Raw genomic sequence first — 25,612 nt, forward strand, 5'->3', positions numbered from 1 at the left:
GTGCAAGAGCAGGGACGCAGGCATGGTCCTATCTTGTTATAAGCTTGCTGCCTGAACCTTTCTTCAGTGCTGGGCACTGACCAAGGCCTCCTGCATGGCGGGCAGGCAAGCGCTCCGTCACTCAGCCACGCCCCCATCATAGGGACGTACATATAGGAAAAACACAGCCAGGGAGGGGCGTGGCACCAGCGGAAGTTCCAGGCTCCCACTGGGGGTCTGGGCACGCATCCCCCCTGGACAAGGGGGCTGCTGGAATGGAGGACGAAAACCCCAGGTAATCTCAGGATGCAGAAAAGCATCTGATAAACCTAATACCCTTTCTCAGTAAGACACTCAACAAAGTGGAAAAGAAGGGGTTCCATCATCCTAAGAAAGGGCATCCTCGAAACCCACACTTTGAAATAAGATCACATTCACCAGTGAAGGTCTGGGCATCTCCCCCTAGGATCAGGAAAGAGACAAGGATATTTGTTCCGGCCACTTCCAGTCAACACCTTGCTGCAGGTTCTAGCCAGGCCCACGAGGCAAGAAAAATGAAATAAAAAAGCATCAAGATTGAAAAGAAAGAAGTAAAACTATGTCCATCTGCAGATATTAAGATATGTACACAGAAAATCCCAAGGAACACACACACACGCACACACTCTCCAAGGGTTGCTGGAGCTAATAATAAACAAATTCACCAATGCTGCAGGATACAAGGTCAATACAGGAAAAATAACTGTATTTCTATACCCAACAATGAACACGCCAAATGTGACATTAAGAAAATAATTCAATTTTACAAAAAAACATCACAAAGAACAAAATATTTAGGAATAATTTAAAAATGAGTACAAAACAAACTCTGAAAACTACAAAATATCACTGAAGGAAATTAAAGAACACTTCAATAAGTGGAAAAACACACTAGGTTCATGAATAGGAGAGTAAACATTATTAAGTTAGCGATTTTTTGATCTGTGAACTCATTATAAGATCCATCAAACTACCAACTCTTTTCGTTTTCTCAGAAATTAACAAGCAGATCCTAAAATTCACATTAAAATGCAAGGGACCCAGAACAGTCCAATACACCATGGGGCTAGGGTGTAGTTCACTGGTGGAGTCCGTGACCGCCCTCGAAAACAAAGAAACAAATGAAACTTACTACAAAGCTACGGTCATCGACCCAATACATCACGAGCGCGAGGAGAGACATGCAGATCCATGGAACAGAATGAAGAATCGGGAAGAAAATCCATTCGCTTGTGCTCAATGGGTTTTCTATACATTGTCAAAAGAATTCAATAAGGGAAAATTAGTCTTTTCCACAAATGGTGCTAGTACCACTGGCTATCCACATGCAAAAGACTGGAATTGCAATCCTACCTCACATCACATACAAAGTAATTCAGAATGGATCATGAACTCATATAAGAGCTAAACTCTAAACTACAAAACCCTTAGAGGAAAACATCAGTGTGAATCGTGACCTTGGATTGGGCAGAGGCTTCTTAGATACAGTACTAAAAGCACAAAGAACTAAAGCCAAAGCAGATCAAACGGATACCATCAAAATAAAACACTCATGCTTCAAGGTGTACTACAAAGAAAGTGAAAGGAAACCCAAAGAATGGGAGAAATATTCTCAAATCATATATCAGGTACTGGACTAGTATTCAAAATATATAAAGAACAATTAAAACTAAACAATAAAAAAGAACCCAATTTTAAAATGGGCAAAGGATTTAAATAAGACAGTTCTCAAAATAAGACATAAAAATGGACAATAAGTCCATGAAAAGATGCCCAACTTCCTTCACCATCAGGGAAATGCAAATCAAACCACAAGGAGACACCGTGTCACACACACCCAAAGGGTAGAAACGAAAAAAACAGCAACACGTGTTGACGATGTGGAAGAATCAAACCCTCGTGCATTGCTGGTGGCGATGTAAGCGATGCAGCCACTTTGGAGACGTCTGGCAAGACCTCGAGCAGCTAAACAGAGTTACCTCAGGAGCCCCAGCAATCCCTCTCCTAGGAATGTGAATTATGTCCATTAAAAAAACAGTCAGTAGTGCCACCCACTGAGTGCTCTCCAAGGGACAGTGAGCTAAATAAAAGCTTTACCTTCCAGTAAACCTGCGGAGTCCTGTCCCCACTCATGTTGAGTCCATGGTGAAGTCAGCGAAGGGATGGTCCCCCCAGGGATGACGGGTTCAGACGGACGAAACATTCCCAGTGAACCGGCGGCGCCAGCACTAGTCTCTTACTGGACATGTGGTTTGCAAATATTGCCCCCATCCTGCGCCTTGTGCTTCCGTCACAGTACTCTTTGAAGCACAAAAGGTTTCTATGCGTCAGACTCACCTAGCCCTCTGAAACCTTGTACAACATGGCAGCCTGGGGCCACGCAGGCCAGGACGGGGGGCACATCCACAGTCACGCTCTTACTTGTGTATCCTAATCTGCAGCTGCATGCCGGTTGGGGCTGAACCTGGCCCCTCCCATGGCCCGGAGGGACTCATGTGCCAAGCTGAGGCCCAGGGAACCAGTCTAGGGTGAAGGCAGCCCAGAACCCACAGAGCCGATGCAGGGGAGCAACTGTCCCTTCCTGGGCTGCACACCACGTGGTACCACTGGTACGACTGACCACATCGGTGCTGCCCGCAAGCCATCCTGCCTGCCGTGAACTCACCGGTGACTTGGAAACACCTGCTGCTCTTAGGTAGCCACCACACCACCAACAGTGCTCAGGGCACTCCTGGACTCCGAGCTGTGACAATACGTAAACGTGCCACCCCTCCCTGCAGGGGGCTCATTCCAGACCAAGGAGCTGGAAACCAAACCAAATAAAGACGAGAAACATGCCCCTGGATGAGCCGCCAGGGAAGCGTGAAGTGCAGGAGGGGAGCGCTGGGCTGGCAGCGGAGGTGGGTGCGCAGCGTGGCCTGGCTGAGCAGGGGCGGGGGTGGAGGACGGCCCAAGGCCACGCGTCTGGGGAAGCAACCCGCGCCAAGGCCCAGCGTGCCGCTGCAGGACACACGCCCGGACCCAGCCCCTGCCATGGGTACAGCAGGTAGGCACAGCGGCTGCTCAGCTCAGCGGCAGGCTGGAGAGGGAACCAGGCCCCACAGCATTGAGTGGCAGCCTTGGCTATTGTCACTGGCTGGGGAGGGGGTGTGTGCAACCACCTTGTGCCAGCTGACACACAGCAGGGCCCACATGAGGGACGGGGACGCAAGAAGCTTCTCAGCTCTTCCAGGGGAAGCTCAGGACAGCCCCGCCAGCTGCCCTTCTCCCACGCGGCGACAGGGTAGATGCTTTGGGTGAGTGAGCACTGGGAGTCCGCGAGGCTATTTCTGGTCCCTGGAAGGCCGCTGCTATTGCTTATTTATCTGTCATCTGTATTTCTGGATGGGCGCTGGGAAGAGGCTTTTTTTGGTTGGAGTGGGCTGTTTTCTTCCGAGGGCTGTGCCATCAGCCCCTGGGAAACCACACGCGCCTGCCTTCCCGCCTGTCTTCCCTCTCTGCTGCCCAGGCAAGCCGCGAAGCCGGAGGGGGCAAGCCCAACCACAAGCCTTCACAAGTCCAGCCAGGGAAGGAAAAGGGGCTCAAGGCCACCCTCGAGTTCCCAGTGGGGCCAGGAGCAGCACTGGCATCCGGTCACACATTACTGTCCTGTCCACTCTGTGGGTGACATGTTTCTCATGACAGCAGCAGCTGCTACAGCACTCGTAAAAAAACAGGACCAATGACAACAGCTGGGCACAAGGGATGCGGCCTGCACTCAGGGGTGCAAGCCGCACAACAGGGTGGCTCTGAGGCCGGTCCGCCTCACTGACCCTAGGACAAGCCACTCACCACATGGAACGGTTGGTTGCGACTCCACAGGGCTGAGTTTCGCTCTCCCTGCTGTGGGATGGTTGTTGGGGCTGGCACACGGCAGGCTGGGGACACCCAGGAGAGCAGGCAGTCGGGACTGGCTGGCATCCAGGTCGGGTCCTGGGTCTGCCACGTGCCCAGGGCTGAGGGCTGCATCCTCAAACTCACTTGTTGGTTTTCTTACTAAGTGAATTTCCCCCACTTCTGTTTTCAGTGTCACCTGTTTCTGCTGAGGTCCTGCATCTCCTGGCTGCTTGACTGGCGGCAGCACTTCCCGATGAGACAAGTGCTCTCCAGCAGGACTCTCCGGCCTGGCTTGCTGACTCCCGTCCACAGCTAGGCTCCCAGAAGTGAGTTTCAGGGTCCTCAGGAATTGAGATGTCAGTGGTTCTTGTCCCCAAAAGGACTGAAGGGCTCTGCTGAGGTGCCAGCAACCAACAGTTATGACCATGCCTTCCTTGGCCTGCTGGTCCTGTGCTCAGAGAGTTGGGCAGTGCTTTCCCCGAGAGAGGAGGGTGAGCGGCATGGAGAACAAGTCCATCCCCTACGTAGGGTCACTCTGGGGTCAGCTGGAGGACAATAAGGCCAGGCAGGGCACTCAGGGGCAGGCAAGTGCTTAACAGTGAGCAAAGTCCTGCACTCAGACCCAGGGACCTGGGTGCGTGTTCTGCAGCTTCCCGGTCCTGGGCAGGCCTGGCAGCCTCTCAGTTCCTGACTGAAGAAGGCCGTGGCAGTGAGACAGTCCTGTCCGTCTGCCCGAGATGCTGTGCTAATCGATCAAAAGTGTCGTGGAATCTATGAAATGCCAGACAGAAAAGCAGAACTCTCAGGGGTGACAGGAGAGCTCGGTACTACTGTCTGTTCACACCCTTCTGGAGGACACAGCAAAGGAGGCTCTGGGCCCCCAGTTGCTACCAGGAGCGAGGCCAGCAGGAGCAGAAGGGTCCCTGCAGGAGCAGGAGGGCAGGTGATGTGGGACTCCAGCCAGCAGCATGAGGCTTTCCGCCCCAGAAGAGCAGCTGGCCAGGGCTCAGGCGCCACTACACCTGCACTGGAGGCCCACGAGGGCTGCGGAGGTGGCGCCCGACAGCCTGGTGAGGACACAGGATCTACAGGGACCCCCCAGCCTCGGCCAGGGAGCTGCTGACCCACTAGGTAGGACCGACAGAAGGCAGGCCCGTGAAGGCAGAGGGCTGGCAGATCAAATTTACAGCTGCGCCTTTAGCAAACGAGTGAGGGAGGCAGACACCAGCCTGCGCCCCGTCTCCTGGTCTGGAGCAGGAGGTCCACGTTAAAACTCAGGTTCCCACGGGGCACAGGGCAAGCTGGCAGAGTGCCGCAGTCGCAGTCCCCCAGACCGGGCTTGGTTCTGCTTTCCGGGGCCACTCCCCATTCCCAGGGCCCTCTCTGTATGGCAGGAAGTGGCCTTATTCACAAGGGGGAGGTGAGATCCCCATGGGGCAGCAGGCACAGGAATGGGGGGGCGGGATGGGGAACGCAACAGGATGCAGGTTCTCACCAAATCCCTCGAAGCAAGAGCTGAGGCAAAAGCAGCCCTGCCTTCCTGGCCCTGGAGCCTGTGTGTGCTGATCCCTCAGCCCTCGGGCCCTTTATGCTGGCCCCTTTGTGGCCTAGGACACTTCTGCTCTGAGAACCCCTTTCCTGCTTGCCTGGGAGCAGCCCCCTCCCCAGCTCATCTTGTGACCATTGATGCCTTGGCATCCGCCACCCAATGGAAGGTCCTCCAGGTCCACAGGGGACCAGGGTGCCCAGATTTGATCGTGACACTTTACAGCCAATGTGTGGCCCTGGCCGAATCGCTTCCCTTCCCCGTGTATCAGTTTCCTCGCTTTGAGGTGACAGCGAGGGAACCAGGTCCAGAGGGCCGCAGTTAAGAGAACGCATTTCCAAATCGAGGAAAAGTCTAGATTATGGAAATAACACACGTCCACATCTCGCCCTGTTTGCTTCAGACTGTATTTAATAAGAAACGAGCTGTTAAGGTCAGGGCCAAACCCTCCCACCCAGCATGGAGGGCCTGCCGGGCATCCTCGGGGCAGCCGCCTCCCCTGGGGGCTGAGGACCGCCCTGTTTATGTGCTGGCACCTGGTAAGTGCGCACCAGGGGCCACCTGCACAGGCATCGCCACCAGGGCTGCCACGGAAGTGGCAGAAGTGAGGAGTGCAGGAAGCTCCGGAAGCAGGTCAGATGCCAGCTACACACCACAGGACAGGGCCACCGGGCGATCCAGCACCGACAGCCCGACCCAGGGAGACTGCCTGGAGCAGCTGTCACAGCAGAGAGCCACAGACCCAAAACGAGCAGAGACGACGGGCTCACCAAGGCTCAGAACCAGCCCAGTCATGGCCGCTCGTGCCACTGGCCGGGCTCCCAGTGCTCTCTGGCCTGACTCCTCTCCTTGTCCATAAAATGGGACAATAACGCTACCTGCCCCAGGCTGCTGCAGAGACGAGCGAGCCACACTCATGAAGGGCATTTGGAAACAGAGCCAGCCTGTTGCTGAGGACACACACCCTCCGGGGGGCAGTGGAGTGCCCAGCCTGCACAGCGTCCACGCCTTTGGCCTGCTTTCCTGGAACTCCGATGGCACCAACACTGGCCCCAGCACTGGGGTTTCTCCCCAGATGTCCCCAAGTGTCCCTGGAGTTCCTAGAGCCAGGAAGCCCCTCCCAGGGGCCCTCACCCTTAATCATCTCTCTACACAGGCCCCTCACCCCCAAACACAGGATCCCTGGCATCCAGCCCCTTCCCCACCATCTGACTAACCCGGGCTGCAGGGTCCTGGCTGACCTTCCCAAAGCTCTGACTGCAGCGGTGGTTCCAGCTCAAGGACTGTGTCTAGGTCCCGAGAGAAACTGAAGGTCTCTCCAGGCCTCCCTAACCTGCCCCAGGTACCTTCCCACAGCGGGTGAGCCAGGCCTCCCAAGTTTACATCAAAGTCCCAATTCCTCAGAAAGGACTGCATTAGGAGAAAGGGTCTTTAATTAATTAATTAAGGTGAGATGAGGCCACTGGAGTTCAGCAGGATAGGACTAGTGTCCTTGTAAGTGGAGACAGGACACAGACACACAGTGGGAGACTCGGGGAGAAAGGGGCCGTCTGCAGCAGAGGAGAGTGCCGGAGGAAACAGCCCTGCCCGCACCGCGATCTCGGACTTCCGGCCTCCAGGACCGACGGGAAATTTCTGCTGATGACGACCCTCCCCTGTAGCAGTTTCCCAGCCACGTCCTGGCTCCAGGCAAAGCAGGCTCCTTGCTCTTCAAGCATCCCCAGCTTGAAGGCTCTCCCCAGAGAGCAGGCTGGCTGTGATGCCACCTCCCTAAGGCACTGGCCTGGTACCTCCTGCCGATGGGCACACCCTTCCCCTCTTCCTGCACTGCCACCGTGCGGGGTTCCTTCTCTCTTGTACCCTATTAGATGCTCACGTGTCTGGGTTCTGATTCAGTGACCAGGTAGTTAGTACGCTCCTTGGGGACAAGAAGGCAGACCCCAGCCTGGGCCAGCTCTCTGACAGGTGTGACAATAAACTGACGACAGAACTCAATCTGTGAGCGCTGGAAACAGAAGCGCCAGCTGGTGCAACCAACAAAGGAAGAAAGGAGATGGTCTACAGCCTCACCTGGCCACCATGGGGTGCTGTTGGCCTGGAACAGCCCTGGGGACAGTAGCGGGAGGATTGGCAGCCACCTGGCAGGCCCATCTGTGAGCTCAAGTGCTCAGGACTCATTTAGGGCCCTGTGTCCAAAGTCTTCCCTCTGCTTTCAGACGGCAGAAGCCACGTACTCTTCAGTCCTGGACAGGAAAGACACTGCTTGGGGTAGACTACCCTTCAACACAACGGCAGCTCCAAAAACCACCAGGATGGCTTTTGTGGTGACAGTAATGATGGCAGCCACCCAGCAATCAAGTCAAGTCACGGGTGTGTGGGTGGGAAATGTCACAGGCCTGAGCCAGGCGGGGAGGCCAGTGAAGGCCTCGAGAGGGAAATGAGACAGCACAATTGGCCCCATCTGAAAGGGCTTCCAGGACAAGTGAGGGGCCATCCTATCCCTACCACCCCAGTCCAATGCCCCATCCACCTGGTGAAGGGCACTGGGCATCCAGTCACAGTAACCATGAGCCCTTCCCCATGGGTGCTCACTGCCTCCGACCCACCCTCCTGACCTGCAGAGACCCTGACTGCCTGCACTCCGCACCCCTCTGCACCCAGTTTACGGCAAGTGACTCAGCTCTCCCTGCAGCCCCAGGGCCCCTGCAGGCAGGGTCCAGCAGGCCCTCAGCATGCTAGGATTTTAACAGGATATGTCCCCAGAAAAGCAGGAACAGCTGAGTGGCAGAGGCATTACCCTGTGTATCTACAGGCCCGTTAACATTCCTGGATGAGATAAAATGGAAATAGCATGTTTTGTTTTGTTTAAGACATTGAAAGTCCCAAGCCCTGAAGCTGGCATGCCCTGGAGGAACGGACTCTTAGAAACCACGGAGTCTGCTGCAGCTCCGGGTTGGCTCCCAGGAGCTGCAGATTGCCACCCATTGCCACCCCCACCCCAGACCCACGGAGGATAAGGCAGCAGCCCCATCAAGGGCAGGAAAGGCTCAAGTACTAAGCGCCAGGTCAAGCCTGGACCCGCGGTCCCATAACCTCTGGTCTGTTTCCCCACCTGCAGGGGAGGGTCCACAAGAGCAGCCCCAACAGGGGCTGCTGTGAAGACAGCTCAGTGCATGTCAGCTACACACTGAGCATGTGTGTAACACAGAAAGCCCGAGGCAAGGCTTCGCTGCTACGGTCAGGCGGAGCTCGGCTTGCCTCCTGCACTCCCTGAGGTCTACCCTGCAGCCCCCTGGACCTATGAGGGGCCAGAGGCTACTCAGGAGCTGGCACTGCCTGTGAGTGTAGAGGATAACTAAGGCTGAAATGATCTCAGGCAACCCCAAGGGGTAGGGATGGGAAAGGCCCTGGCTGTGCCACCCAGGCTCTGAGAAGCTCATACAGAGCTGGCAGGTTCTCAGGACCAAAGGCAAATGGCCCCTGGGGAACCCGGTCACTAGAGGCAGCTGGAGCACCCACTTTCCAGGCAGGACTGGGTGCTGCTCACCGCCCCGGTCACCCAGAACATCTGAGGGCCTGAGACCTGGCAAGGCCACACGAGACTGGGGGTGTTGGGAAGACCGGGGCTGCTCCTGAGAGGTCTCCAACCATGTACAACAGTGGTGACCCCATAGCCTCAGCCCAGAGGCCAGGCCTTGTGTTCCCACCTCAGACTCAGCCCGGGCAGAGGGGACGCGCCCCTGCAGCAGGCAAGGGAGCGGTCCAGTCTGTACTAAGCCACCTGCTCCACACTCCTCCATGGCTCCCTCTGCCCTGGGAGACTCCTCACAGCCTTCAGGTCCCAGGATAGGGGACCTGCCTGCACCACCAGCCCTCCTCCATGCCCATCGCAGTTCCCAGACGTACCACATGAGCTACGCTCAGGGTCTCAGCGGAGTTCCCACCACTGGAGGCTGGCTCAGTGCCCTGGCACCTGGTCACCCCTGTCATAAGGGCTACTTGGCACCTGTCTCCCTGACGCTCCTGGGAGGCTTGCTCGCTGCTGTATGCCGGGGCCAGGCACCAAGCTCAGAACACAGGCAGGGTGATGGGAACCTGTGCCAGCTCGACCGGGCCACAGGATGCCCGCGGGGGAAACCTTGTTCTGGGTGAGATAAGCATCAGAACGAGCAGGCTGAGAAAAGCCTACCACCCCCGCAGCATGCTGGGCCTCGTCCCGCCATCTGAAGGCACGACTGGAAGGCAAGGTGGGTGAAGGAGAATTCCTCTCGGCCTCCGCTTTCCAGCTAGGACCTAGGCCTCCCGGTCCACGGAGTGCCGGACTTGACTGGAGCTGTGACCCACTCTCCTGGTTCTCCACTCTCCAGCTGGAAAATCCTGGGGCTCTCAGTCGCCCCAAGAGCCAATTTCCATTTCTTCCAGTGAGGTGGACTCAAACTCCTGAGAGCCGTGGGGAGAACCAGGACATGGCCTCGGGAGGCAGGGACAGAAGGGGAGCTCTTTCCTGGGACACATGCCCTGGGCCCTGAGCCATGGAGCTAGCAGCCTGTGAGACTGCAGGGCAGAGCTGCCTGGCTGAGCCCAGCCAAGCCCCAGGTTTGTCAGCAAAATAAACACCTGTTCTTGTCTTAAGCCATTGTTCTGGCCTTCTCAGTCACAGACCAGCGGGACAGAGGCTGACGGAATGACGTGTGTGGGGCACGTTACACAGCGCGGGCAGGGCGCAATGCCAACTGCGACCAGACAGTCCTGTGCCAAATGCTGGAGGGCATCAGCTCCCCGGGTCCTTGTTGAAAAGCCATAGGGTAGATTATATAACCTCTGCCTGGCACGTGAGGAAGCCGAGGCCTTTAAGATCAAAGCCGACAACAGGAGGCAGAGTGGGAAGGGAAGCTCACTCCTCCCCACTGATCCTTCCCAGGAAGAACACAGCCTGGAAGGCTCCCATCCCCTCCTCAGAGACCCAGAGACGCGGGTGTCCAGCCAGCTGTGCTGTGGCCCCTGGCACCTGGCTGCTCCACCCTGCTGGGGTGAGTGTCCCCCCCCTGAGAAACCTCCTTCACCTCCCCAGGCCTCAGTTTCCCGGTCTGTGAATGGGAGGGGCGGTCCTAGGTGACTGAGGATCAGTGCTTGCAACGGAAGCAGAGGTGGCGTAGAGGACCTGTCAGAGTCCTCCTTCCTGCCCATCACAGACGCTGTCGCTGTGGAGAGCCTGTGCTACCCTGCTGGCACGATGGCCAGGCTCTGTGTGTGGAGGACCTCACCCTCTGGCTACACTGCTGACCTCAGAGCCAGGAGATGAGCTGGGGCTGGCGTGGCCACAGGAAACTTCGCTGGGTCACAGTGTCGGCCATGTGGGAGGAAAGAGTGGGGGCGCCTACAGGCGCCGACAGTCAGCGAGGATGGGACCTCAGTCCCACAACTACCAAACTGAATTCTGCCCACAAGAACGTGGCTGGAGTGGATTCTCGGGGGCCTCCAGGTCAGCACCCGCCTGGCTGGCCCCTGGTTTCCGCCCACGACCCTCTGGGAACACAAGTGCGGGGAGGGAACTTCTGGCCTCGCCAATGGTGCCATGAGAAGTGGGCTGTTGTGGCCACGCAGCCAGTCACTTGTTATGCAGCAACAGGGAACCAGTGTAGCCGCTATCGCGCATTTCCAAGGGGGAAATGTAACGGCTATTTGAAGCTTGGGACGGGCCCTGGGTCCCTGCTGCCTTCAGGTGAGCTTCCTGGGGACACACTGGAGGCAGGGGACCAGCCTGCAATGGGGGTGGGGTGATTCTGGGGAGGGACTGAGGGAAACAGTGCCATGAGGGACACTTCCCAGCAGGGCAGGCATGGCAAGGTGGGTGGCGCCTGCTGTGGTCAGCCGGGTGAGCGGTTTTCCTCCCGACTGACCAAGTTAGTGATCCATCTCATCTTGTGCGGCCAGACAGCCACTTGCACCTGGAATGTTCAACGCCCAGGAGCGGAGGAGCCAGACACTGGCCAGGCAGAGGCAGACATTCCTGAGCTGACTGGCTGCTGGAAGTGCGGGTTAGCTCCATGGCAGCTGTTCCCAGTGATTCAGTCTCTGCTGGACCCCGGGCCAGGCTCGCTGACCCCACTCAGCTTCAACTCCCAAAACGTAGCAGACTTTTTGTTTTCAAGACATTTAAAAAATAACATTTGGAGTGCTTTCTGGCATAGCATGTCCTAAAAGCAGGACAGAAAACGTGCGCCTGGCCCCACGTGAGGATGAGGCTGCACTGATCAAACTCCCTTTTTTTTTTAACAATGGGACAATTTCCTTCACACAGAAAGGGCTCTAATCAATCAATAAGAAAAAACCAACAACAGAGCAGAGATGGGCAAACACCATGAAAAGATTCACTCTTAGAAGAAACATGAATAAACACAGGAAAGAGCAATTGTACCAGTAACGACAAACTAAGACGAGTTTGAACCATGAGCCCCCAGGCGACTGGCCCAATCAGGAGGAGAGCGTGTTCGAACTTTTGGAAGGGCAATCCAGCGAGATCTGCCGACATGAGCAATGTTTAGAATTTTTGAATGAGAAATTCCACTTCTAGGGATTAATTCCACAGAAATATACAGAAGTCTGTTTACTATAGGCTGGTCCTTTGGGGGAAAAAAAAAAAAACAAATCCAAACAAACCTGGAATAATGCTATGAGCCCAAATAATTGACTAAATTATATTCCACTCACTCATATGCTGAAATATTATGTTGCCATCAAAAATAGGCAAAGCTCATCTCCCTCATCTTTATGCGCTGACATGGAAAGCAGTCAAGATGAAATACTGAGGGGGATACAAACTGTACTAGAAACATGTGACCTGACCCTGCTTCTATTTATTTTTTCAAATGCACATATATTTCTGCCAAGTACCAGAAGGACGGATTACCAAAGTGAACAGCAGCTGCCTCTGAAGATCCGAGAGTCCCAAGCAGTAAGGGTCCTATAAGCTAAGGATACGATCGAAGGGAAGTTGTGTCCACTGTTTGGGGAGTGCACCAGAGGCACTGCAAAAGGAGGTGGGGACCCCGTGCAGACTGGATAGTCTTTTTTTAATAGTTTTATTTATTTATTTCTATGTGGTGCTGAGGATCGAACCCAATGCCTCACGCGTGCGAGGCAAGCTCTGCCCCTGAGCCACAACCCAGCCCACTTCACTGATTCCAGGGCCGTTTCTTCCCATTTCCTCAGTTGGGATGTCTCAGAATCAGTGGCAGGTCACAACCCACTTACTTGCTGGGATATGAAGCATCAGTGCCTCCGACAGCTGGTGGCAGAACTCGGAGTGCCTGCTGGCACACTGAAGCCTCGGGGAAGCCCAGGAGCAAGCCACGGGGACCCGTGCACGGCCAGCACACCCGTCCCGGTCTGTGGTTCCCTCTGTGGATGAGCTCGTGCTGGGGCTCCCTGAGGTGCCACCGGTGCCTTAAGGTGGCTGTGGAGCTGCAAGCTTCCTGTCACTTTCCAATTCAGTGTAACGACCACTTGGCAAAGGTGGTGGTGGCGAATGCCCTGGCCAGCGCCCTGGATGGGCGCTGCAACGCTGGGCGCGGCGCCTGCAAAATGGCTCTCGCGAGGTACCCGCCAGCTCCAGGTGGGGTGTTGGGAGCACACAGCGGGAAGCCTGGCAGGCCGCAGCCAAAGGATCGCTGTCTGGCAGACAGGCGCGTACCACCACGGATGGGCGTGCCGGGGGCTCGGCACCTCAGGGTGGCGTGGTGCAGACCAGCGCCAGGACCCCGAAAGCACCGGAGACACCCAAATGGAGGGGTACTCTGTAAGATGAATGGGTGGGCTCTTCCTAGGTGTCAAGGTCACAACAGACAACCAGAGGGCCCCGGCACACTGTCCCCCAGAACGGCCGTCCACTGAGGAGTCCCTGTGGCATGAGGAAGGGCCAGCCACCACCGTCATCCGCCCCGGTTCACAGATCAGAAGTGGAGGCTGCATGCGGTCCAACGACTTCCCCAGCGAGAGAGCTGGGCCGGCTGGGAGGGCGCCGGGTGCCCCTGCACCGCTCTGGGCTCTGTCCCACCTTGAAAGACAGGAGAGGAGCAGCGGAGCTGGGCCCCGGGCACCCAGCAACCCGCAGCCGCAGCCCAGGGCCGCGCTCACACTCAGGACGAAGCTCGTCTGTCAGAGGCTCTCGCCAGCCCACCAGCAAGCAGGTCAGGGTCCATCTGCCCAGCTCACATCTCAGGGAGAGACATGGAAACTCTCACCCCGGAGCTGGGAGACTCTGTGCAAGGCAGGGAGGGGGCAGTCCTCAGAAATGTCCCTCAGGAGGGGCTGGTCCTATGAGGGAAAGGAATTTGGGGAGAGGGAGCTAGAAGTCAGCCCACAGCCTGGTGGGATCTCCGGGGGAGTCCCCCCAGGGGGTGTCTGTGGCCAAGAGAAAATGGGCTGGCACGGGGCAGGCCCCAGCAGCCACTGGTGTCAGCAGTGGGCAGGGGGCCTGGCAGGTCTCTGGGGGGAGGAGGAGGGTACCTCATCTGGAAGCCGATGAGCTGGGCGGGGCTGGGAGGAGGCCGTGGGAGGGGCTCCCGCCATGCTGGAGGGCCCGTCTGCACGGTCCTGAGTCAAGGCTGAGCTTTCCACGAACAAAGAGAATGCTCTCCCAAGAATGGACCTGTGGTTCCCTGGGGCTCCCAACCGATGGCCAGGAGAGCTCACCTCCTTCCTGGGACTCTCCTGGGGGCCCAAGACTCGTGTGCCAGGTACGCCAAATAGGCTCTGCCCGGGCCCTGCTGGCGGGCTAGACCCAAAGGCCTGCATGGGAAAAGCCAAGCTCAGGCTTCACGAGAGGACATAGAAGGGAGGCCACCAGAGTGGGGCAGGAGGTCTACCCATCTCCCTCCAGGAAGCCCCATCTTCCTTTTCAGCTAGGTCATGGTAGGTGGACACCAGGACTAGGTCCCTGGGCAGACCTGTGGGCCTGGTGGGGAGCGGGTGGTCTGGGGCCTGTGGACAGGTGGCAGGGCAGGCCTCGGGATCTGCTCCCAGTCGCCTGGAGCAGGGCCAGCAGGGCGGATGCATTCGGGGTTCCCGGGCTGAGTGAGTCAGCAGGGCGGGGCAGGGAGACGGAGACTCCCCACGGGCAGGATGCCTGGGCGGCAGTGGATGTCCCCTGGCTCCAGGCCCATGCGGCAGGTGCGGCCTCTGACCTGGAGCTGGGACAGAAGCAGCCCTACCCAGGGGTTGGCAGAGAGTGGGGAGAGAAGCAGCTGCTAACTAGACAATGGTGACGATGACGAGGAAAGCAGGCGGCTCTGGCACCCTAAGGGTCCGGCATCTCCTCTGAAAGGGGGACACCTGCTGTGTTGGGGGGCCGGGCTGGGGCTGGGCCTGGCCCCAGGGCTCACAGCCCACTTCACCCTCCCCTCAGCTCTCCGAGGGAGGACACTGACCGGCCCCTGAGGTGACAGGGTTCACGTGGGCCCTGGCGCGGCTGGATGCCTCTTAATGCTGGTGTGGCACCAGCCTGGCCTCGGGGGGAGCAGGGCTGCCCTGGGGGCCGTGCTCCTGGGCCCACAGGGAGCCAGCAGGGAGCGAGCACCTCCTGCTCTGCAGACCCGGGCCTCCGCCTGCACCTGGGGCCAGACTGGGTGGTGGAAGGCGGCCAGTGTGCAAATGAGGAGAGTGCTCAGCCCAAGGGCCCTGGCTCACGGGACCCACCTGCTCTGGGTCCTGTCCCAGCCTGGCCCCACCTCGCCGTCCCTCACCCCAGAGCCCTGACGGGGCACACTACTCCCTCAGTCGGCCCTGCAGCTGAGGTCTGAGCCCAGGTCCGCTAGTGCACATGATGTGCTGCTGCCCTCAAAAGAACAGACGGGATTCTGTTCCAATGACCACGTGGGGCAGAGGCCTGGACTACGCAGCAGAGCAGTGAGTGGGTGCCACTCCTGGATACCAGAGCAATGCCAGCTGGCAGGGCCTGTGACACGAGAGCCCGGGGGCCACTCGCCCACGGGGGGCCGTGCGCCAGGGCATCGGTCTCTGCCTCAGACCCTGCCAGTCAGTCGCTGGGCCCGGGAGGCAGTCACATGCAGGTGAGGAGCTGCGCTCAGGGACCACCGGCTCCCATCGAGGACCCTGGCCCGGTGGCTGCGGGACCATAAGCAGCTTCAGCTCAATGCCCTCAGTGCTCATCTCTAAAAGGGCAGGAGAGTGCACACCTCCCACGGCCCTGCCTGCTCAGTGGCTGCCTGAGAGCTGCAGGGGGCTCAGAGGAGCCCTGCGAAATGGGGCGGAGGACGGTGGGGCCCGGTGTTACTCCAGCCCCTCCTCCCAGCCCCCCGCAGTTCACCCAGGTGGACAGCCAGCCTCAGTGTGAGCCACGCACAGCCCACGACAGACACCAAGGCCAGGGCTCTCGGGATCATTTCTCCTGCTCTAAGGTGCGTTCTTTCTTTTCTTCTGTCTAAACCGTTCAACTTCCACCAGCTTCCAAACCACTTCCCAGTTGAACTCTGATTAAACTCTCATAAAACCACAGGCAGCAAAGCTTGATCTGTGCTGTGCACTGCCCCCGCCTCCCCACCCCACCAGGAGGACTGGCATCCAGGACAGGCCATCTGCCACCTCCAGAGCTCATGTGTGAGAGATTCTGGGAGCAGAACAGAGAGCTGTCCCTCACCTTGAAGTCACCAGAGTGCAGAAGGAGCTCTCAAGTCATTGCCCGTGGCCCGAGACCCTCACATCTGCTATCCCTAGGGACAGGACACAAATTCTTGCCATCCAATTATGGTTCAAGTGCCTTTTACGCACAGCTTTGGTCACTTGGTGCAGCTAGAATCTTGCCCACAGTTGCTCAGCCTGGCGTGGCAGGGCCAGCCTTGGCCTCGTGGGTGTTGTCTCTGGATCCTGGCCCCATGTGGCCAAGTGGGCTGCCCCAGCATGAACTGGCCTCCAAAACACGCAAGGCAAGCCATGGCCTGTCATCAGCCTCCTCCCTTGGTCTGAATCGCATTCAGGCTGGGCACTGCCTGTGTCTTTGCTGATAGGCTGTGGATGAGGGATGGGTGTGAGGTGGGCCCAGGTGTCCCCAGGTGGCTGCCTCCCCGCAGCAGTCATCTGAGGGAGCTCTAGGCAAGTCAATGGAAGACTACTGACCTCATGGTCTCAAGCTGCTACATGGAGGGGACTGTGCTGAGGTCACAGGCTAAGGCCACACTCCTGGCTAGCCAGAGGAGGAACGGTCATTCCAAATTCCATTCACCCATGGGAAAAGTGGGTTCACAATGCAGGAACCCACATCTTGGACAACTATGTGGCAGACCTCTACTGTATCCTCAAAATTCAATCTCATGCTTCTTCCGTGGTGAAATTCCAAAATTTCAGCTGAAAATGTAGAGCAAGGATTACATTTCCTAACTTAGCATGTGACTGATTCTGTGCAATGCCTCAGAAAAGGAACATAATGTTGCAGCTTCTAGAACCTTCCTTAAGAGATAACTAGGGCTCACTCCCTTTTGCTTCCTCTCCATCTTAACATCTAGATCGTGGATGTGATGGACGGAGGTTTAGCCACCCTCATGGACCATGGAAGCAGTACGGGTCCCCACTGTTGCACGCCAATGCTGGGCAGGCTTCCTCTGGGCCTTTACCTAAGAGAGGAAGGAAGTTCTATCTCATTTAAGCCACCGTCTTTTAGGTCTCTGCTATTGCAGCCACTTGCATGCTGAGTGGGTGGCTTGAAGCTGGCAGATCTGAGGCAGAGAAAGGGCCCTGCTTCCTCTCCTGGCTTTGAGTCATAGGAAGAGCTCTGGGCATATGGCACTGGGATGGCAATGACCACACACAGGCTGCCAGGTAATCACACAGGTGAGGCCAGGGATGCTGAAGGGAGAAAGACATCTGCCTGCTATCCCTGGTGACCCTCCCCATGTGCATGGCAGAGTCAGGGCCCCGGTCTTCTCCAAGCAGCCCTGCAGCACCCACGCTCTCTCTTCCCCACAGCCTGGGTTCTCTGAAACAGGGAGTGCTGCCTCTGCCTGGGGTGCCAACAGCTTGGGAAGACGCGCCACGCCCTTCTCCAACACAAAAGTGGTGTCACTGGGATGGTTATAATTATCTGAGGGAACTTCAAGAGCAATTAAGGTCACTTACAGTATGCCTAAAAGGGCCGCATGCCTCCAGGAACAGCAGGGAGCAGGGCACAGGAGTGCCAGGGACACCTCCCCCAGGAAGGCCCTGCTCTGCCAAGGGTAGGAGCAGGTCCAGCAGAGACCCCGCCAGAGTGCTGGTCCGCTGGTAGGCAGGAGGGCGCTCCAGAAAGCCCCAGCTTCTGGTCACCCTCCTGGAAGAACACAAGCCAGGTTCAGCACACACGGTAAGGAAAATCCAGGGTGCAGTGTTCACAGCCCCTGCCCACGGGTCCTGCTGGATTAGCCCTCTATGGACGACCCTCGCAGCTGGCCCACCTATGGTTCCCGAGCAGACCGCATCTGGGGTTGAGGGCTTTGGGTTCAGCAGAACTGCCTCCATTGGGTGCTCTGCCCACAGAGGTCTGTCACCAGCCCCTCAAGCCTGTGGCTGGGTCCAGGCCACTGTCCAATGTCCCAGATCCAGCCACAGGAAATGGCTGTTAAAAGCTTCTCCAGCCATGTCTGCACTGATCTGTTTAAAACCTCATCTCTCACTCACCAGCTCAAGCATCTGCAATGGCTGCCCAAGAACGAGGTCCCTAGCTGCAACCTCTGGTTCAACTGTCAGTTCCCCACAAGGGGCCCAGGGTCAGCTCTTCTCCCTCTGTCCACCACACTGCCCAGCCTGCAGGCCCACGTTGGCATGGTCCCAGTCCTTGACCACCAAGGCCCCCACCCATCACAGTCCTGCTCCATCGGCACCTGGGGAGAAAGTTCCCCAAAGGAACGGAGCCCCATTTCATTCTGGATGTGAGTCAACTGAGTCTGTCTCACCTCCACCCCAGTACAGACTCCCAGGACACGGTCAGGTCTCCATCTCTGACTCCATGAAACAAGAACCCCACAGCCAGAGAGTGAGTTTTGGCCAGAAGGCCTCAGGACTGTCCTAACAATCGGCTTGAGGGGGGCTCAGGCTTCGGGAGCCCTTTTGTCACTGGGGCCCTTGCTGAGCCTCAGTGGGCAGACTAATTCACACAGAAGTGCAGGCCAGCAGCCTGAGTGCCCCCCCACTGCTACTACCCTGTCTCAGACGGGGGCCAAGGGCAGCGAGCAAAGCGGGACCAGGGACAAAGTGGAGTTAGGAGAAGAGGGACCTCACTCACCCCTGAGAGGAACTGCAGATAGAGGCTGCCCAGGCCTGGAGAAGCCAAGCTCAGGGGCCCTGCTAGGAGTGCCCCAGGCCCCAAGACTTTTTGGAGTCAGCTTTCCCATGGGGCTCAGGGAAGGTCCAAGGAGCAACCACTGAGCCCAGGGGAGGCAGCGTCACCTGGGTCTTGGCCCCCCTCCCTTAGCAAATCACAGCTGGGGTGGCTGCCCTCTGAGACAAGCCCTGAGCAGACCTCTCCTCAGTCTCCACCCCTCACTGGAGGACACTGCCACCTATGCCCAGGCTCCACCCTGCAGCCGGCGGGAGTTTTCCACTGCAATGCTCACAAATTCCAACATGATTCTTTACCGTCCCAGGAGAGACCAAATTCCAGAGCCAAGCAAGCACGTGGGGCTCCCCACTGCCACCCTCCCAAGTTGCCACTTGGTATGCTCTTTTCTGTGCTGCAGTCCAGCCTCAACACCAGGCTCCTGCTACTTGACCGCACTGTGCACACTTGTGGCCCAGGTCCTGGCTCACCCTCCCTGTCCACACCCCATTCCTGTCCTGCTTTGCAACTCGTGAAAATCTGTCTTAGGCTCTAAGACATAACCCAGGTACCTGGGCCCTGCCACTGTAGCAGAAGCAGAGACCGAAGCATTCCCAGGTGACCCCACAGGCCACACAGCAAGCCAAGTCTCCACAGACGCCATCCGTCATCCTAACCTCGGACCCTAGGATTGAACCACTTATCCACGTTTTCCAGAACACAGGTAGGGTCAGGCCAAGGGACTTGTCCAAGAAATCAGAGCCAGCTGAAGCCCAGCCTGGGGCCCAGCTTCACTCAGTCTCCCTCCAAAGCCTGCATGTTACTCCAAAAGTCCCTCGTGACACCGTCCCCAAACTGCCCCCCAGCCCATCACGTCTACAGGCTACTCGTGGACATCAGAGGTGCCACAGACTGTCACCTGCCCCCTCTAGCGTGGCCGTTTCATGTCAGATGCTCTTCTTCTGTGTCTTCACCCAGTGTCCAATAATCACGTCTTCCAGAGAGAGGCTGATTTCCTCTCCAAAACCAACCTCCCTCTTGGTTTCCAGAGTCATCCAGGAAAGGAAAGTACTCCAGAGCCAGGGAAGCGAGGCTGCGGGCATGCTGGGGTGCCCTGCCTGTTTGGGGGCCCCAGGGACTCTCCGCATGCTACACATCAGGCGTGAGTGACAGGCACCCAGGAATGGAGCTTCCAGACCCCTTCAAGGACACTGGGTCCTTTCTGGGCATGCCCTTAGAGAACCGAGGATCACAGCACCCTCTAGCCACGGACAGGAGGAAGGAGCTGGAGAGCCTGGCTAGAGGCTGGCCCCTACCAGGTGACGACAGTGCCTGCTAAGCACTCAGCACCTGCTATGGGTGGGATATGGTTTGTGCCCTCAACTCCCACCAAAGGTACATGTGATGGAGGCTTGGTCCCCGGAGTGGCAGTTTGAGAGGTAGTGACCTTTAAGATGGAGGGCCTACAGGAGTCCTTAGGTCACCGGGGTGTGAGCTAGTCCTCCTGTCACCCCTGGGTAATTCTTGTGCGAGGGTTATTATGAAAGGAGCAAGCCTGACCCAACTCAGTTCTTCCTGCTCCTGGTTCAAGACGTTACCACCTGCTTGCTCCTGCCCACTGTCACCATTGTTACCTACCATGAAGTGACACAGCCAAGCCAGAACCTGTAACATGCTGGTTAGACTTTTCAGTCTCCAAGACTGTGAAAATAAACTTCTTTACTTTTATAAAGTAAAATACCTGTCTCAGGTATTTTGTTACAGTAATAGAAATCTAACTTCTACAGCTTCCATGACTTGTGTGAAATGGGCAGGCCCACCAAAGAGCACTGAAAGAGACAACATAAGGAGGACGCCAACCCCACAGCCACAGTGCATAGCCAGCAAATGCCACCCCCACAGTCCCGTGACAGTCCCCTCACAGACAAGCTGTCTCCAGTCCTGTGAACCACACTGTGCCTGCTGGTCCCACCATCATGGGACACAACCAGGTCAGAGCTCAAGGCAGCCAAGGCACAATCAAGGTCTGTGTGGCTGTGGACAGGGGACCACCTCTTCCGATGCCAGGAAGAGTCCTTACGTAGCCCCAAGATCAGGCAAAGCACTTTTCCTTAAAAATTAAACAGAAGTCCCAGCAGGGAACACAGCCCAGAAGAGAGAACTTTTTCTTCAGAAAGTCCCTTGCATGCAGACACAGCGCTTTAAGAGGCAGTCTGGGCTTCTCTGGAGCTGCTCTGCTCCCTGTGGGGTGGGGATGGGAGACGGGTCCTTGGGGACAAAAGCCTGCAGCTGGAGAAGCTCCACGCCCTGGAGGGAGGCTCCCACCCAGGAGAACAGAGTGTCCCCATGAGGTCTGGCAGCCTGTTACATGTCTCCATGTGCTTGGTTAAGGCCCCTCATTTCTGTTCGAATCCTTGGCCAGGTTGCATAACTCCATGGCCCTGGACTCCTGCTCCCTGATCACAGCATTAAGTGAACTCCAAGGGTTCAAAACTGCACAACAGAACCCCCTCACAGTGGCCAGAGCCTTTCCCAAATAGCACCCTGAGTGAAAGCAGGAGAGGAAGGACCTCCCCAGAATGACCACACCTGGGGAATCAATGCTTCCTGTGCCAAGTGCTTAAAAAGACGCGAACCTTCCCCTCCCACGCAATGGCCACCTGTAGCCACAGAGGAGGGCTGTGTGCCACAGATGCTGAGCACACATGTCTGTACCTTTCATGTAGGCCTCAATCTTCCGGATGAGCTCGTAGGACTTGGAGCGGTCAAGCAGGGTCCTGATGGCAGGGAGGGGGTCCAGGACAATGGTCTCAGGGTGGGCATCGATGTACTCCTGAAAGGAAAGGGGACTCCTGGTTAGAGAGGAGGCTGGGGCTGACACAGGGAGCCCGGTGTGAGTCCACCCACCCCCGGCCCCAGCTTGTCCCTCCTCATATTACATGACTTTGGTTTGACCAATCAGTGCATCACAGCTTGGGGCTGCTGGCTCAGGAGAGAACGGACAACCCTGAACCTACCCAATCAGAGGCAGGCTCAGGGGTTTTGCTGGGAATGCTGGGACAAGAATGTTTTCAGCTTTGGGGAGAAGGGGGACATGTGGAGACTGGGCAGCTGTGAGCACTCACCATGGGAACCGAAGGCAAGACCTGTTTGAGGCCTAAGCTCAGAAAACAGTGGAGGATAGAAGAGCAACCAGGTCTGATTAGTCTGATCCCTGGATAAAGCCTCACCTAAAGCCAGATCTGCTCCCCGTGCTGATTTACTCCACAGGAAAGCCAGCCCAGCACTGAGACAGGGCCACGGGGAAAGAGAAGGGATGCCAGCATTCATGAGAAACTGTGGGGAAGCGTGATGGACAGAAATATGCCCCAGGGTGGTACTCACCACTCAGAGACTTCCCTCAATACCTACTGCCTTTGTGGTGGCACTATGGAAATGCAAGAGTAACTGACAAAAATCTCTCCCTCTCTGGCTCTTTAACGCCTTTGATTCTGAAGACATCACAGAATGCTGGAAACGATCAAGGGTCTTGGAAAAGGCTGGGCTTGGAGGAAGTCCATTTCCCCTGTGGTGGGTTGAACAGTACCCCAAATACATGTTCTAGTCCTAGCCCTCTGGGACCTGTGAATGGGGCCTTGTTTGGAAACAGTCTCCAGACATGATCAAGTTGGGATGTGGTCACAACTGCACATGGTGGCCCTGACCCCTGGCTTCCTTAAAAATAAGTGGAGAAAAATCGGGAGAGAGAAAGGCCACGTGAAGACAGACGGCTGGAGTGACGTGGGCCTGTGTTAAGGAGTGCCAAGGAATGCCCACAAGCACCCGGAGAGGAGTGGACAGGCCCCTCAGAGCCTCGGGACAGACAGTGTGGCAGCCTCGGAGCCCAAAGCCCCCGCACACAGTGCTTGGTCACGCCACACCAGCTCACTTTGCCCCCTGCCGCCCCGCCTCTCTTGGGTCCTCCCCGCAGCCCACATACCAGCCTGAAGGGTCAGCAAAGATCAGATGGGAAAGGTCAGGTCCCTCTTTACTGGTAAATCTTACCAACAAAGAGCAAGATCCACTTGGGATTTTTTTCCCCGTGAACCCTTTTGGTTCCCAGTAATCACTGTGAGAGCACCTGACTCAAAAGACAGCTCCGCGCCAGAGGAGCGGTTCACGGGCTGTCTTCTGTCCTCTTCTCAGGATGCTACAACTCCCTCGGGCCTCGGTGGTGGCCAAGGTTCTGCCTGGGAGGCCTGGCGTTCGTCTCCCCTTGCTTTTGGGTTCCTCAGCAAACCCATGCCGCAGACCCACGTGCAGAACACGAGCTGCTTCCACTGCTTCCTCCTCCCCAGAGACACCCTCAGCAGGTCAACTGGGCCACCGGCCAGCTGCTCAGACAAGGCAGGCCAGGCAGCTGACGTGGGATGTCCACGTCCCACCAACATGGGGTACGGGGACAAGCTGAGCAGCGTCCTAGGGAGGGATTTACCCAGAGCTGCCCTCAGGTCTCCCTCCTGACAGCCTCGTCCTTGCCCAAGGGCCTGCAAAGGAGCCCCCGCCTCGCCTCTGGCTTCTCAGGGCACCTATCGCTCTGGGCACCATCCTTCCTCAGTAAGCTCTTTAACCAGGTCTCAGCTTCCACAAGAAGCCTGTCACTTATGAGACATACCTTATTAACCCTGATAACACCCGAATGTGAAAAGGCTGTCCCCTCAGCCAGCCTGGCAGTGCCCGCAGTGCCAGGCATCGTGCAGGCTACCGCGGACACACAGCTGGGTGAAAGTCTTCCACGCTCGGCACCCACTGGCTCTGTGATCCTGGCCAACAAGGTCATGTTCTGGCCAGGACCTGGAAGCATGCAGTGGCCCGTCCCCCAGGAGCACATTGCCAGGAGCCAGAGACACAGGTTCCCAGTGCTGGCCCCTCTGGGAGCGACTCTGGGCAGGCTGCTGGGCTCCTCAGGCCTCTATTCCTCACAGTGACATGAGAAGTTACTGCAGATGACCTGGGAGGTTCTTGTAAAGATGACTGGAGCGGGGAGAGCCTCTCACTGGAGGAACCCCAGGAACAGGGTCCTGAGTGAGCTCTGAGGCTTCGGGCTGCTCTGGAGCGGGAGGGATAGTCACCTGCTGGAGGTATCGCGGGTGACAGTAGCGTCACACACGTACTTGCCACCCTGCTCCACCTGTGGGGCAGTATCAGAAGCTCACCATGCTGAGACAGCTTGGTCCTCCCCCAGGACGCTGTGAACAGGCAGGCGAATGCCCTCCCCCACAAAGAGCCCCAGAGGAGTGTCCGCCAGCTGCTGAGAAACAGCGCTGCCGCTGGCCCCACGTCATGCACAGGGTGGTGACCTTTCGAGATTCAAGAGAGAACCCAGCACAGGATTTAAGCTGGACTGAGTGGGGAAAAGGGTCGCATGAAACCAGAGGGAAAATATCTGCCAAGCAAGCGCCCGTAGCTCTGGACCTCGCATGAAAGCATCAGGCTAAGGAACCCTCCCGTGCCACCCCTCCCCGAGGCCCGGAAGGCAAGAGGCTTCTCGATGGCCTGCCTGGCCTCGGTGGACTCTCTCCCAGGCTCTTCGGTTTGTCCATTGTACTGAAGGCCCCATGCATTTTTCACAAGCCTCTTAGAATTACCAAACAAATTGCTGGAAGAAAAGGCCCAAACCGTTTCCATGGCAAATGGTAAACAAGCTCCTCCAGCGCCAGCCTGCCAAGGAATCCCGGAGAGGCTCCTGGACGCGGAAGCGCGGCCCTTCACAGGCATGCGCGGCCTGGCCCGGCAGGACCAGGAGGGGCAGTGGAGGACGACTGTTGGAGGGGACAAGCGGGCAGAGTCCAGCCAGGTGCCCCCAGACTGCAAGGTCCTGGGGCCTGAGGTGCGATGCCAACACGGGCACGGGGTCTCCGTGGGGCTGGAGGGTCAGGCTTCCCTGCGGAGAATCAGAGCCAAGTGAGGGCCGAGAGGAACATCAGAGAAGCCCTCCTCTGTGGTCCTTGTGGGCAGGAAGTGAGGAGGGCATGGAATGCAGGCTTTATTCTCATCTAACAGAAGATGCTGTCAAAGTCCGGAGTTCAAATCCTGCCTCTGCCACTTTGTCTGGGAACAAGATGATGAAGGAAAGACTCTGAGACACCTTAGGTAAGCATGAATCCAGATAAAGCCACCGCACGCAGCACTGTGGGTGCTGAGGACTCACGAACGTGGAAGGAGTGGGTGGACACAGGATTCTCGTGGTTCTGCAACACATGAATTCTTAGAGCCACACCTAAGCAGCAAACGGAAGGGCAGGCCAGCTCTGCCCTAGGGACGGGAAACCTGGCTGTCCTGGCCTGTGCCAACCTCCTGCTGATTCCTGGAGCACACACAATCCCAGCCCCAAGCAGTCCAGACTGTGCCCTCCAGGGACAACCTGACCAGGCAGAAGAGTCCCCCAACCCCCCAAGTCTACCATATGGGCAGGAAAGGTACTTGCTGCGGGTGTTTGCCCTCCAGATTCTTGGGCGCAGGGCATGGAGGGAGAAGCAGGCAAGTGCAGAAGGAAGGGGCCTGAACCCAAGCTGCCAGGCTGAGTGGTCACTGGCGCCTCACAACACACTCTCCTCACCCACTTCCGCCCCTTTTATAATATGAAGTCTGCAAAAGCTGGGCAAAGGTCAACGAGGTCCTCCCTTCTTCTACCCCACACCCCTGGTTGTGCCAAAGTGGATTTGAGCACCAACATTATCTTTCTAGAAGGAACAAGAGGCAGCTACCCAGACGGGAAGCACAAAAGGACAACAATTATGGTAAAAATAATCATGATGATAATCATTAATAACAACTTAAAAACAAAAGCAGCTGGAACTTATGCAGGACTTGCTATGTGCACCATGCTG

At 57.1% G+C, this 25,612-nt stretch overlaps 1 protein-coding gene across 2 annotated transcripts in view; it reads right to left on the reverse strand.

Moving 5' to 3' along the window:
• Itpk1 (inositol-tetrakisphosphate 1-kinase) overlaps positions 1-25,612 on the reverse strand; it is a 137,581-nt gene that overhangs the window by 20,911 nt on the left and 91,058 nt on the right. For both annotated transcript variants that reach the window (XM_047540209.1, XM_047540210.1), the window contains exon 4: positions 21,459-21,576. In XM_047540209.1, the coding sequence (XP_047396165.1) occupies positions 21,459-21,576 (118 nt within the window). The remainder of the gene's footprint in view (positions 1-21,458; positions 21,577-25,612) is intronic.

Source organism: Sciurus carolinensis, chromosome 2 (genome assembly GCF_902686445.1).
Source record: "Sciurus carolinensis chromosome 2, mSciCar1.2, whole genome shotgun sequence".
Classification (NCBI taxonomy): Eukaryota; Metazoa; Chordata; class Mammalia; order Rodentia; family Sciuridae; genus Sciurus; species Sciurus carolinensis.